Below are 12529 nucleotides of genomic sequence, written 5' to 3'. Positions count from 1 at the left end.
GCATGAAAAGCTGCAAAACTGCATTTTACGCTTTAAAAATATCGATAGGTTTAGTGGTTCAGAATTATTAAACATTTTAGATCAATATAGATGCTTTTGGTTGCCTGCGGATGCTTAGGTTACTAAGGAAAGTCCATCCACTTTGAAATCTACGGTTTTATGCATCAGAATTAAAGTTAATCTGGTACTGATGAGATTCTAAAATTATTTAAATATAACCTTAAGTATGAAACACCATACATCAGATTTGTGTCATTACTTATTTAACCCTTTTAAAATGGCAGCCACGCTTCTGTCAGTCTGCCCCAGGGCAGCTGTGGCTACAGATGTAGTTTACCACCACCAGAGGGAGAATGTGAGAGCAAATGAATAATGGCTCAATAATGTAAAGCGCTTTGGGTGTCTAGAAAGGCGCTATATAAATCCAATCCATTATTATTATTATTATTAAGACTGCTATTATAACAGGCAGCCTTGGTGTCTTCATGTTTTCTTTGCAATAACAGGGTTTCTGCAGGTATCAGATAATCCAGGGGTGTCAAACTCATTTTAGTTCAGTGGCCACATTCAGCTAAATTTGATCTGCAGTGGGCCGAACCAGTAAAATAATAACATAAGAATATATATATATATATATATATATATATATATATATATATATATATATATATATATATATATATATAATGTCAACTCCAAACTTTTCTCTATGTTTTAGAGTGAAAAAAGTACATTTACATTATGAAAAGGTTTATGTCTACAAACTGTCCTTTTCAAAAGATGAGAGAAAAATGAACAAACTGAAAAAATAAGTGTAATTTTCAGAATATTCAACCTCAGTTTATCATTTACACATGTACATTATAACTTACAGATCACAGTGGATCTACAAACACACAAACATTTAATAACAGGCAGAAAATTGTTAAAATTGTACTTACTTCTCTTAAGACATTTCAGGTTCATATTTATTCAGGTTATTCACATTTTTTTGTGAAATTAGACTTTGTTTCAGTGTAAATACATGAAAATATTTATATTTACAAAGAGAAAAAATTGGAGTTGTCATTATTTATATGTTACTATGATAGTATTTTACTGGTCCTGCCCACTTGAGGTTGAATTGGTCTGAATGTGGAACATGAACTAAAAGGACTGTTAATTTCTTAGTGTAATTTTTGCATTTCACAAATTCATCCCAAGGGCCGGATTGAACCCTTTGGCGGGTCAGATTTGGCCCCCGGGCTGCTTGTTTGACACCTGTGAGATAATCTAATTTAATGCTTTTTACTGCCCCTTTTAACAACACTATAAACAAATTATCCAAATGTCCAACTGCAGATACAGTTTTATATAGAGTTTTAGACTTTAACCAGGTTCTGAATCACTTCTGCTGAAAGTTTCATTTTCCCATTTTTCTAACATTTGCTAATATTCCCTCCATTCTTTCACTACAGCATGAACACACTCACAGCACTTTGCATTCCAAGCATCAGGAGCTGTGACTTCGTGCATCGGCCATGAACAATAGCCAATTAAAGGGTTCCGCCTGTCAATCATCACACTATACTTTCGATCAAAATGATTCAATCTTTATATAATCAGAATAAATCATGAATAACAATGCTTTTTTTTTTTTGCCGTCAAGTGTATTAAATTTTTTATGCCTCTCGACATTGAATTTAATGCTTTTTAATGCCATTTAAGACCTTCATTTTCACAAAATCTATTTAATAACTTTTAATGCTTGTTAATGACCTGCAGAAAGCATGAATAAAAGTGTCAGAAAATGTCTTTTTTGCCAGTTCTTTTGCACATTTTTTTTCAGGAAGAACTTAACTTTCAATATCTGGCCGTTAATTACACTGTTCAACAACAAATTTATTGTTTAAGTTTTTTGAGCTGGTTTAGGATAATTTTGGTGTGCTGAATCCAAAAATCACATTAATTTTGCTCAATCAGGTCAACTTTCTGAACTATGCTACATATTGGCTTTTTAACATTTTTGCTTACATTTATGGGCATTTTCACATCATATGATACAAAATTCTTTCATATTTTTTGCAATAAACGAGTTCTGAAGATTTTACTTTTGCCAATTTATGATTGTTTTTTTTTAATATTACAGGTGAATGAAATGGCTTCGACGAGAAGATCTTGCAAAAATAAGCTGGACGTATTCTGCTACATTTGCAGTGAATACACCATTGTACCTAAGAGGAATCCTATTAGAAAATGATTTTTTTTCTCTTAAAACCTATTTTGGGTGAGAACTATATAAAAAAAAATCAACTGATAAAGTCACAAAAATGTAATCAATTTTGTGAGAAGATCAAATTTTTCAAAATCAAATTAGCAAAAAACCTGACCTGATTGAGAAAAACAGATGTCATTTTTGGATTTAGCGGTGCAAAATGGTCCTAATTCAGTTGAAAAAACCTAGACAACTTGCAAAAAGCATTTTTTGTAACCCAGTGTAATCATTACTATAAATAATAAATGTTTAAAACTGTGTGTTTTAGTAGAAAAGAAAAAACAGACTTGAAGTTTTTATCATATTTACTATCAGAAACAACTGTAAATCCTACTGTATAATGCACATTCTGTGTCCATCCGATTGATGTTGCAGCACAGGAGTGCGTTCGTACGGATTTTTGTCAGCCTTCACAGGCCCGATCGTCGCCAAACTCGAATAAAAACATTACCTGACTATCTAGTCGGTGCAATTTAATGTCTGTATTCAAATGTTGTGAGGCATGTTGGGTGGCGCTTTTAGCCTCTCATGCAATCGTACAATAGCACCATGGGTACAATGCCACTAGTGTCCATAATGAAACTTTTTGATATTGCAAAATAAACTTTCAATTACTTTACATCTGCTCAAACATGCTTTTTGATCTTGCATATTCAGTATCCATATTATGGCTTCATATTTTGTATTTCCAGGTGTTTTTTAGTCTCTCCAACAGTTCCTTTCTACTTGTAATAAAGTCCCATATTGCTGCCGTAAAGTGTTATATAGTGTTGGAAAGCTCAGGATCTCAGCTGTTTGATGCTGTTTGAATTTTGTGCATAGCATTACAGGAGTGACAGTGATTTGAATGCTGTAAAGTGCAAAATGCAGCGCCGGAGAGATTGCTGTTGTTAAAGGGTTAACAAAAATGAAGTTAAAATGGAGAAACAACATCTGAAAAATCAAGGATGCATCAGTTACAGCTGCAGTGTTCAGCATCACTTTAAACACTTTGGATTACTTCAGACTGAATGTACATGCTCACCTGTAGAGATGTAAAGCTAGAAATGCAGGGAAATAAAAACAGTGTGATGTTTTCACTCAGAGTGGATAAAGACTCAATTTTTCCTTGACCTTTTATTTTTGAGTGAAAACCAGTAAACAAAGCTGAAAATAACAGTTGCATCTTTTTCACTTTCTGAAATTCCCTCTCTCCACAAAAGGCCACTTTTACACTCATTATCTCCACTTTTCCCACAGTGTCAGGCTGCAGATCTTAATATTTAGTCTTTTGATTTGGAATGAAAGGAGAGTGCTGCAGAGGGAGGCTGGATAGTTTCTAATTGTACCCTTTTCCCCCTGAATTCTTGCAGCTTTAAAGCATAATGGTCCATTTTCTGGTCAGACCTTACACAGCAGCAGGTCTGTGAATATATAATTGTTACCATACGCTCTGGGGATATAACTCTGTAGTTGATATGTTTCTCTTAACATGTCTTAACCCTGTAAAGCCTGAACCATTAAATAATTGACAGAAAATTCCAGTTTTTTGAAACTGCAGCCTTTATTGGTCCTTCTGAACAACCAAAAAAAATTTTTTTTCAAATATCAATTTCTATGTATGAGTTTCAATTTTGTATCATATTTGATACATCGGGTCTCAATGCTCAGATGCTTTTATTTTTGAACAAATACAAACATGTCTAACAAACTGGTAATTTCTTTTCAAAATTGTCAAAGTTCTGCCTCCTTCCTCATTAATGACAATCTTGTAGTGTCACTGGAAAGGCCTCTGGTGAACCAATTCCTCCCCTCTGGTGGATTATCCAAATATTGCATGTATCTAACTGTCAGTGTTGGGCAAATTACTTTAAAAGAGTAATTAGTTACAGTTGAGGAAAAAATTATTAGCTCCCCCTATGAAATTTTAAGTTTCTTCAAGATTTTCCTAAGTACTTTTTTAACAGAACAAGGAATTTTCAACATAGCATTTCTGAACATACTAGTTTTCTTTAGAAGGCACAAATTATTTATATTTGCACACCAAAACAGCATTATTTAGAAAGAAAACTAAAATAACCAGGGACATTATTTTTAGCCCCCTTTAAGAAATGACCATTTGTTAAGTCATGGCACAAACCACTTTTGTGCAATGATGTGCTGTAACTTCACAGGTGATGTGTTTAAAAGTGATCAGGTGAATCAAGTGATTTCACTTAACATTTAAGTTAAAACATGGTATAAAAGCCTCAGTATGGCTCATTGAGCTGTCAGTTGAGAAAGCACCATGCCCAAAACTAGAGAAATCCGTTTGGACCCGAGAAAAATGATTATTGATGTAGACAAAGCAGGAGAGGGATGCACAAAGCAATCCAAGCATTTCCAAGTGTCAAGAACTGGAGTGAGAAGTATAATCCAGATATTCAAAAACAGCCACACAGTACAGAACAAGCCTTGCAGAGATAGGAAGTGAAAGATTTCAAAGACCCTGGAAAAAAAACTAGTGAGAGATGGGTCTAAAGACCCCAGAACAACGGCCAAGACACTGGTGAATGACTTGGCCACATCAGGAATCATAGTCTCTAAGAAGACAGTCACTATAGCTCTGAACTGGAATGGACTGAGAGGATGCAGACCAAGAAAAACTCCACTTTTGAAGAAGAGACACCTTTAAGCCAGACTTAAATATGCTCAGGACAACCTGGAGAAACATTATGCATACTGGAAGTGTGTCCTATGGTCTGATGAGACAAAACTAGAGTTCTTTGGCCATAGAGGCAGCGTTTATATTTGGAGAAAAAAGGGAGAGGCATAGAACCCAAAGAATACCGTCCCTACAGTGAAACATGGTGGTGGGAGTATTGTGTTGTGGGGATGCTATAGTGCATCTGGAACTAGAAATCTGGTCAAGGTGGAAGGAATCATGAACAAAGAAAGATGTGGAGATTTTGAAAGAAAACCTTAAGCAGTCAGCAGTAACACTGGGTCTGGGTCATTGTTTCATCTTCCAATATGACAACAATCCAAAACATACATCTCTCTTGGTGAAGAGCTATCCTCAGAAGACCAAAGTGAATGTAACTGAGTGGCCTGCACAGAGCCCTGACTTAAATCCCATTGAAAATATTCGGGGTGACCTAAAAAAGAACATCCATGCCAGAAGGCCACCAAATCTGGAGGAGCTGGAAAGATTTGCCAAAGAAGAATGGGCTGGCATTCCTGAAAAAAAGTGTCAGAGACTTGTAATAAAAAAAATACTATGACTGCAGGCTGTTATCCAGCAAAAAGGATACACAATTGACTATTAGGATCAGGGGGGCTAATAATTTTGACCCTGGTACTTTTTGTTTTTTGTGGAATATTTTCAGTTCTGTGTGCAAACTAAAATCATGTAAGCATCCAAAATAAAACTAGGATATCTAAAAAAGCTGTGTTAAAAATGTGTTGCTCTGTGTAAAACAATGACATTTTTGTAGGGGGGCTAATAATTTTGTCCTCCACTGTATAGTTACTAGTTACTTTCCCCAAAAAGTAATTGAATTAGTAATGGAATTACTCCTTCATAGACATAATTAGTTACCAGGGAAAGTTATTATTGCATTACATTTTTGAAAAACCTTCAAATGTATTAAAGAAAACAGATTTTTGAGTGCGTTTCAGGGGCCAGTTTTGTAGAGTAGAACAGCACAGACGGTACTTCATTTAACTTCATATTTATTGGAGTGTGAACAAAATTAAAGACATCCCTGAAATAATAAAGCAGTTTCATCCTTTGTGGGTTCTACTGCCTTTCTTTTTTATCCTTTGGCAAATTTTAGTTAAAGAAGACAAGTGATGGAATGTTTGCGTCTTGGGGTGACTTCTCTAATAATATTAGTCCTGTCTTAGAAAATACTCATTCAGATGGAACTGATGTTCCCACTAAACAGAGCTTCTATACCATGACTTTGGTAAGGCTGGGGTCCACCAGGGCCCGGCTGGGGTCCAACAGGGCCTGGCTGGGGTCACCAGGGCCCAGCCTATCCACCACATAAGGGGATCTGCATGTAGAGGAAGAAGATGCTCCTCCAGTTAATCCCACATCTCCACTTTTTTCAGTCGCTCCTCCCTGATTCAGCAGTAAATGTCTTCAGTCCAGTCAGTTGGACTCTCACTGATATCTCCTCCCCTAAATTAGCTGTGCACATGGCTAAGTTCAAGTGAATGGGGTGTGCTGCGGACAACTCAAACTTGGATATGTCATTAGTCGTTCATGTGAAGGTAGCGTGGACAACTCAGACTCATGTGGCACACAGATGAAGCATGAAGGCAGTGTGGGCAACTTGAATATAAGAACGGCTCGTAAACGACCGGCTTGCAACGAATCAGTTCTTATCGTACACTTAAAAGAGCCGTTCAAAAGACTTGACTCGTCCGTGAACGTCACATCTCCGGCGCCTGGCTGAGCGAGCGAGGACTGATAACAGCTGTTAGGCTATTTTCAGAGTGTAGCAAAATGTGGCCCAAATCTGATTTTTTGCCGCTATCTGACCTGTATCTGACCTGTTAAAGACAGTCTGAATGGCACAAATTCCATTTTTTCAAATTCAACCCAGGCCACTTTCATATGTGGTACTAAATCCGATACAAATCAGATATTTTGCAATTCGACGTCAGTCTGAATGGCCAGGTCGCATTTATCTGACCTTTACGTCAATGAAATGCCAGTACAGCCCGACTGCAACACGCTTGTGAACAGGTATAGGTCGCCGGAGATGAGTGTCTTGTCGTGAGAGTGTTACGGAGAGGCGGTCCCAGATATTTAAGCGTTCTTCTTGTCATTCAAAAAGTATGAATGACGTCTGTGTCAGTGAAGCCACTAACATCACTATCCTACCACTCCTGACTCCGACTCTGCATCCAAATACTCTGTTGTACAGATGTAGCAGCCACTGCACCACAAAAGGCCAGAGCAAAAAACCTGGCTCTCCTCTTTTTTAATCTACTTAAAATTATTTGACTGTAATGGTGCTGACTTCGGTTGCGTAGAAACTTTATCAGTGCCACACACACTGAAACGAGATGCCTTCATATTTATTTCCATAAACACAGTGCGTGCTGCGTGGTCACGTATTCCGTCAGGACCTCTTTTGCGCATGCGGGTCACGTCAGGGTCGCATTCAGTTCATACTGAGAACCGATAGAAGTCGCATTTGTCACATCAGCCTCCAGACGTTAGTCTGGTTTTGTCTGTTTTGTCTGTCATTTCCTGTCTTATTTTGTTAAGTCCTCCTTGTGTGTCATGTCTGGTGTCTTTGCTTCCTGTTCCCATAACTCCCACCTGTGTGATTACCTTTCCCCGTCCTGTTTTGCTACACCTGTGTCTCGTTTTCTCCTCTCCCTCTTGTGTATTTAAGCCTGTGTTTCCCTCTGTCCTGTGCCAGTTTGTAGTCTACCTTTGTGTGATACTTGCCAGCGTTTTTGGATCCTGTTTGTCTGTTTGTCTGTTTTTTGACCTGGATTGCGTTTTTGACTCCTGCCTTTTGCCTGACCCTTGTCTGTGCCTCTGCCTCCAACTGATTCTACGTGTGTTCGACCTTTCGCCTGATTTACTGGTACAAGAGCCGGCCTGTTCCTTATGTCCTGTTGCCTATCCGTTTGCTTCCCCGTGTATGACCTGGTTTGGACTCTGACAATTCTCTGTTTTCCCCTAGTCGGGTTACCGACATGTGTTACCGGTCCGGGCTGTGAAGCCCAATCTCCGGTCCTGTCTCTAGATCCTGTGAAGAATCCAGGACCCATTGCCTTCAAGGATCTGCTTATTAATATTGTCTGTGAATTGTCATTTATTATTGTGTTTAATAAACACAGTGAACTTTTACATCTGTCTCCGGGTCTTGCAATTGGGTTCAGTTCCCGCACTCTGACCATTACAGCATTTAATTTGTAACATGAACGAGCACAGAAAAAATCGTATTTCACAAAAAAATCTGAATTGTGCATTAAGACCTGCTGTCTGAACATAGCCTTAGATATTAGTGCATAGTAATGCGCCACATTTCACTGCCAGTAATGGCGTTGTAATATTTCAAATAGTAATTAGATTACCCGTTACTGGAAAACAGTGCCGTTATTCCCAACAATAACTCTATACATCAGGTTTTCAAAACAAAAAATATCACACTGGTCATGTAGAGGGCTTCAAAACTCACGTATCAAATATGATACGTATGGCGTTATAGGGTTAAATCTTAGAATCTCTTGAAACTACCACCAGTGACGTTCTTCCCCTATATGTTCTCCTGTGTTGTAAATATTCCCTTCTATTCATCTTGCAAACCTCTTCTTAGGCTACACAGGTCAAGTCCAGTGAAAAACATCTGTTAACAACCTAATTGTCTTCTGTGTTTTATTTCCCTAGGGGACATCCTTTAATATGCTGAGTCACTTTTTTTATCTCGACAAATAAATTATCCATCCGTGTTTAAAAGCTTTTTCGATTTCACGCCTCAAGTTCTAGACAATTAGCATTTCTTCCACTACTCCACGCTTAGTCTGGAGGGTGGAAATAACAAATGCAGCTGGATGGAGAAAGAGCTTCAAAAAGGAAAACAGCAGTAGTGGTCGTTTGAAAGAGAATTCAGGTTATTCAAGTTGTTGTTGGAATATTTTTAGACAGAGATGGTAACTGTTTTGTTGTGTGTCTTTGTGTGTTTGTGTGCATGTGGTTGCACAATGAAGGATCCAGCCTATGGGGCTAGTGGAGCGCATCCAGGCCATAGCCCAGAACATGTCTGACATGGCGATGAGGGTGGAGCAGATCCTCCAGCGCAGCATGGCCGGCAACAGAGGTGGGATTCTCACAAAAAGCATTCACACACATGAGTGTACACACAGCCCACAGCCCACTCACACACCTGAAGAATAACAAATATACCTTCAATCCGTGAGATGAAGCCCCTTGTCCATCTCAAAGCACACAAAAGCCCGACTGTCAAGCCTCGATCCAGCTTTTACACTCCGATGCACAATTTATGTCAAACTCCAACTTGCTGGTTGACCATATAGAACATGACAGCCATTATTTATGGCACATTACCCACTCAAATACCAAACCACTATTTGTGTCAGTGTCTCAGAGCTCTAAAGCTCCTGCCTTATCATAACCACACAACTGCAGAATGTAAAGTTAATGATGAATTACCGCCAAGTTAATGGGATTCAAGTTTTTCTTTATTAGCAGTCAGTCCCAATATCTTTGATCAGACATCAAATGCAGTTCGAACAAATTTAATTCTCCTGTAATTGCTAATTTCTTGTGTATCCCCAGCAGTGCTATTTACAAAACAAAATCCTTTCTCATTAACCCTTTCATGCATGAATTATGATTACCTAAATCAAGATTTTTTTCCTGAATGTTTTTTATTCCTCTTTAGGCATGAAAAACAAACAAACAATGTGATTGAAATTTTTTTAGGAATCTATTTTTCATGGAGTTACAAAAATATCCATTCGGCTGGACACCATGCGTTTAATTTTAGAAGCAAATAAACATGTATTTACTGACATACTGTGTGAAAACTATGAAATAAAATCATTTTTATTGTTACGAATCTGATGTTTCCTCACATTTTAACATACTATAATACTAGTTATTACTCACTCAGATAATATGCAACAAAAAAAAAAAAACAACTTTTAATTTTAAAAGACATTTAGGTAACACTTTACTTGAAGGTCTAGTTTATAATGCATTAAGTGCGCATTCATAAGACATTATAATGCATTTATAATGCATTATAAAAGTCATTACAACAGTTTATGATCATGTAAAACAACTTATACCAAGGTTAATAAAGTATTATACGTGTAGGTATAATGTATTATAAATTCAGCTTTCATAATGTGTTATACATCCATACCAAAGCAGTGTGAATTTATTTTTTTAGGTGGGGAACTTTTGTTAGGTTTTGTCACTGGTCCCTATACCCATCTAATAATGTATAATGTGTATAATGTGTATAACACATTATGAAAGCTGAATTTATAATACATTATGCCTACACTTATAATACTTTATTAACCTTGGTATAAGTTGTTGTACATGATCATAAACAGTTGTAATGACTTTTATAATGCATTATAAATGCATTATAATGTCTTATAAATGTGTGCTTAATGCATTATAAACTAGACCTTCAAATAAAGTGTTATCAAAATTTAAATTACAGTTTAATAACAATTAGCAATTGATTTACACTCCGATATGTTACTGAAGATCAGGTTTAGCAAGAACAGGAACAGTATTGGGAAGAATTGTAATGTATGGGGTGTTGCATAAGCCTCCACTGTTTAAATGAAAGTAAAACAACAGAATCCATGAATATACAAGAGAACAGCTGTAGAATAACTGTCCACTGTAGTGACCAGTATGCATGAAAGGGTTAAAATGTGTGGGATTAATTTGCCTGTTGTCATCATCATGTGTGCTATCATTAAAATAAGCCCGATCTGATCCGTTTTAAGGTTTTGACAGTAGGAGTTGTTATCATGCTAATCTGACAGAATAACTGGCAGTTATTTGTCTGTGATTGTGCTCTCCGATGCTTAGCTGGAAGCTGGTGGAGGAGCTGTGAGTGCTCCTTTAATTAGGCTCAGTAGCATTAGCCTGCTAGGACCAGGAAAGGGATGGAAGAGGCTGAAAAAAAGAATCAGATGAGCCATAAAATGAACAAAAAGAGATGGAAATAAAGGAAGAGAATTATGCTTTTTCATCTATATCTTCTCTATTTCGAGTAAATCCATTGAGTGGGTTGAACAGGGACTTGGTCATGCAGTAGAGGAGGCTTTTACAGGAGCTTGTTAGCAAGCCATGCCATCTAATTTATCTGTGTTTATCCCAAAGGCGGGAGGATATATACTCTAATGGAAAACACGGACACACTTCAGCCTGGGGGGATGCAGTAAAGACCTAAGTGATCAATATGTACCATTCGGTCTTATGACCAATTAGGAGATCCAATGATCCAGCAATAATTTGATCCATCTATATGTACATAATAGTATTCAAACTGTAGATATTTGGATATATGAGCTTTTCAAGTGTTTGTCTCCCCTTTCTCTTTCTTTGTTTGTCCTCAGAGTCGATTTAGTTTTACAAATCTAAACAATGCACTTTTTTTTGGATGATTTGTGCTGATGTGTGATGTTTTGTTGCAGTGCATTTATAGGCTTTGATAAATACCCTGTGTTTTTCTTTTCTCCAGCCAGGGATGGAGTATTAGGACAATGTGAGATTCCTAAAGATCCCCGTTACCCAGACTGCTCCAGCAAGATGGATGTAAGTCTACATATCTAACTGAAGCACAAATAATTTCACACGCAGAACAAGCATCCCTTTGTCCTCTTTCTATCTCACTGACCTTGGTGTAACACATTTTGTAATACTAGATAAGAGAGTATCTTTAGAGGTTCCTTGTGGCTGTTGTTGGGGCAACAAATTATAATAGATGACAGCAGAGAAATATAGAAAAGAATAAAAGGGGAAATATAGTTTTATTATCACTGTATATAGAGATGCAATGCGCAAAATCACAGCTTTAATAGAGTAGAAGAGGAACACAATGTTAGAATATTTTGTTTATTTAACCTTTATTTATTTTTTTTTAATTTTAAATTATACATTTACATAAACATATACTTAGACATAAGGATCCTATAGAAGCGTATTGCATTCACACAAAAAATTAAATTTGGCTCTGTTTTTCCAATTAACGAGATAATTATCTCGTAATTATGAGAAAAAATAATAACTAAAAAAAAAAAATTGGCTCTGTTTTTCTGAATTAACGAGATACTGTTTTCTGAAAAAACTTAAATTTGGCTTTGCTTTTCTGAATTTCTGAATTAATGAGATACTGTTTTCTGATAAAATAAAAATTTGGCTCTGTTTTTACAAGATAATCATTTCGTTAATTCAGAAAAACAGAGCCGAATTTAAATTTTTTAAGAAAACAGGGCAATAAGCAGGGCTTGGAGGTCGGAGCACAGCTTGGTTCTGAGTTCTGTAAACAAAACTAGTTCTATGATCCTTAAATGGAACTGGTTCTGTAAACGGTACCGGTTACGAGAATGGAAACAACTTCAAGCTCCCCCAAAGGGTTTTCAGCAGCACTGGTAGAAGGAGCTCCTGCCTGGATCAGCCACTACTGGCCCATTGACTGAGAAAATCAGAGCCAAATTTTTATTTTTTCATAAAACAGTATAAAATAAGTTTTTTTAAAATTGGCTCTGTTTTTCTGAATGAATGAGATACTG

The 12529-nt window shown here is 36.9% G+C and overlaps 1 protein-coding gene across 1 annotated transcript in view; it reads left to right on the top strand.

Annotated features, from left to right (window-relative positions):
• Nucleotides 1–12529, top strand: part of mgat5b (alpha-1,6-mannosylglycoprotein 6-beta-N-acetylglucosaminyltransferase B) — a 222331-nt gene that overhangs the window by 64137 nt on the left and 145665 nt on the right. Inside the window, exons 4-5 of the mRNA XM_030142103.1 lie at nucleotides 8954–9063; nucleotides 11479–11552. Of these exons, the coding sequence (XP_029997963.1) occupies nucleotides 8954–9063; nucleotides 11479–11552 (184 nt within the window). The remainder of the gene's footprint in view (nucleotides 1–8953; nucleotides 9064–11478; nucleotides 11553–12529) is intronic.

This window comes from Sphaeramia orbicularis, chromosome 8, assembly GCF_902148855.1.
Source record: "Sphaeramia orbicularis chromosome 8, fSphaOr1.1, whole genome shotgun sequence".
Classification (NCBI taxonomy): Eukaryota; Metazoa; Chordata; class Actinopteri; order Kurtiformes; family Apogonidae; genus Sphaeramia; species Sphaeramia orbicularis.
This window is presented reverse-complemented; position numbering and strand designations above follow the sequence as displayed.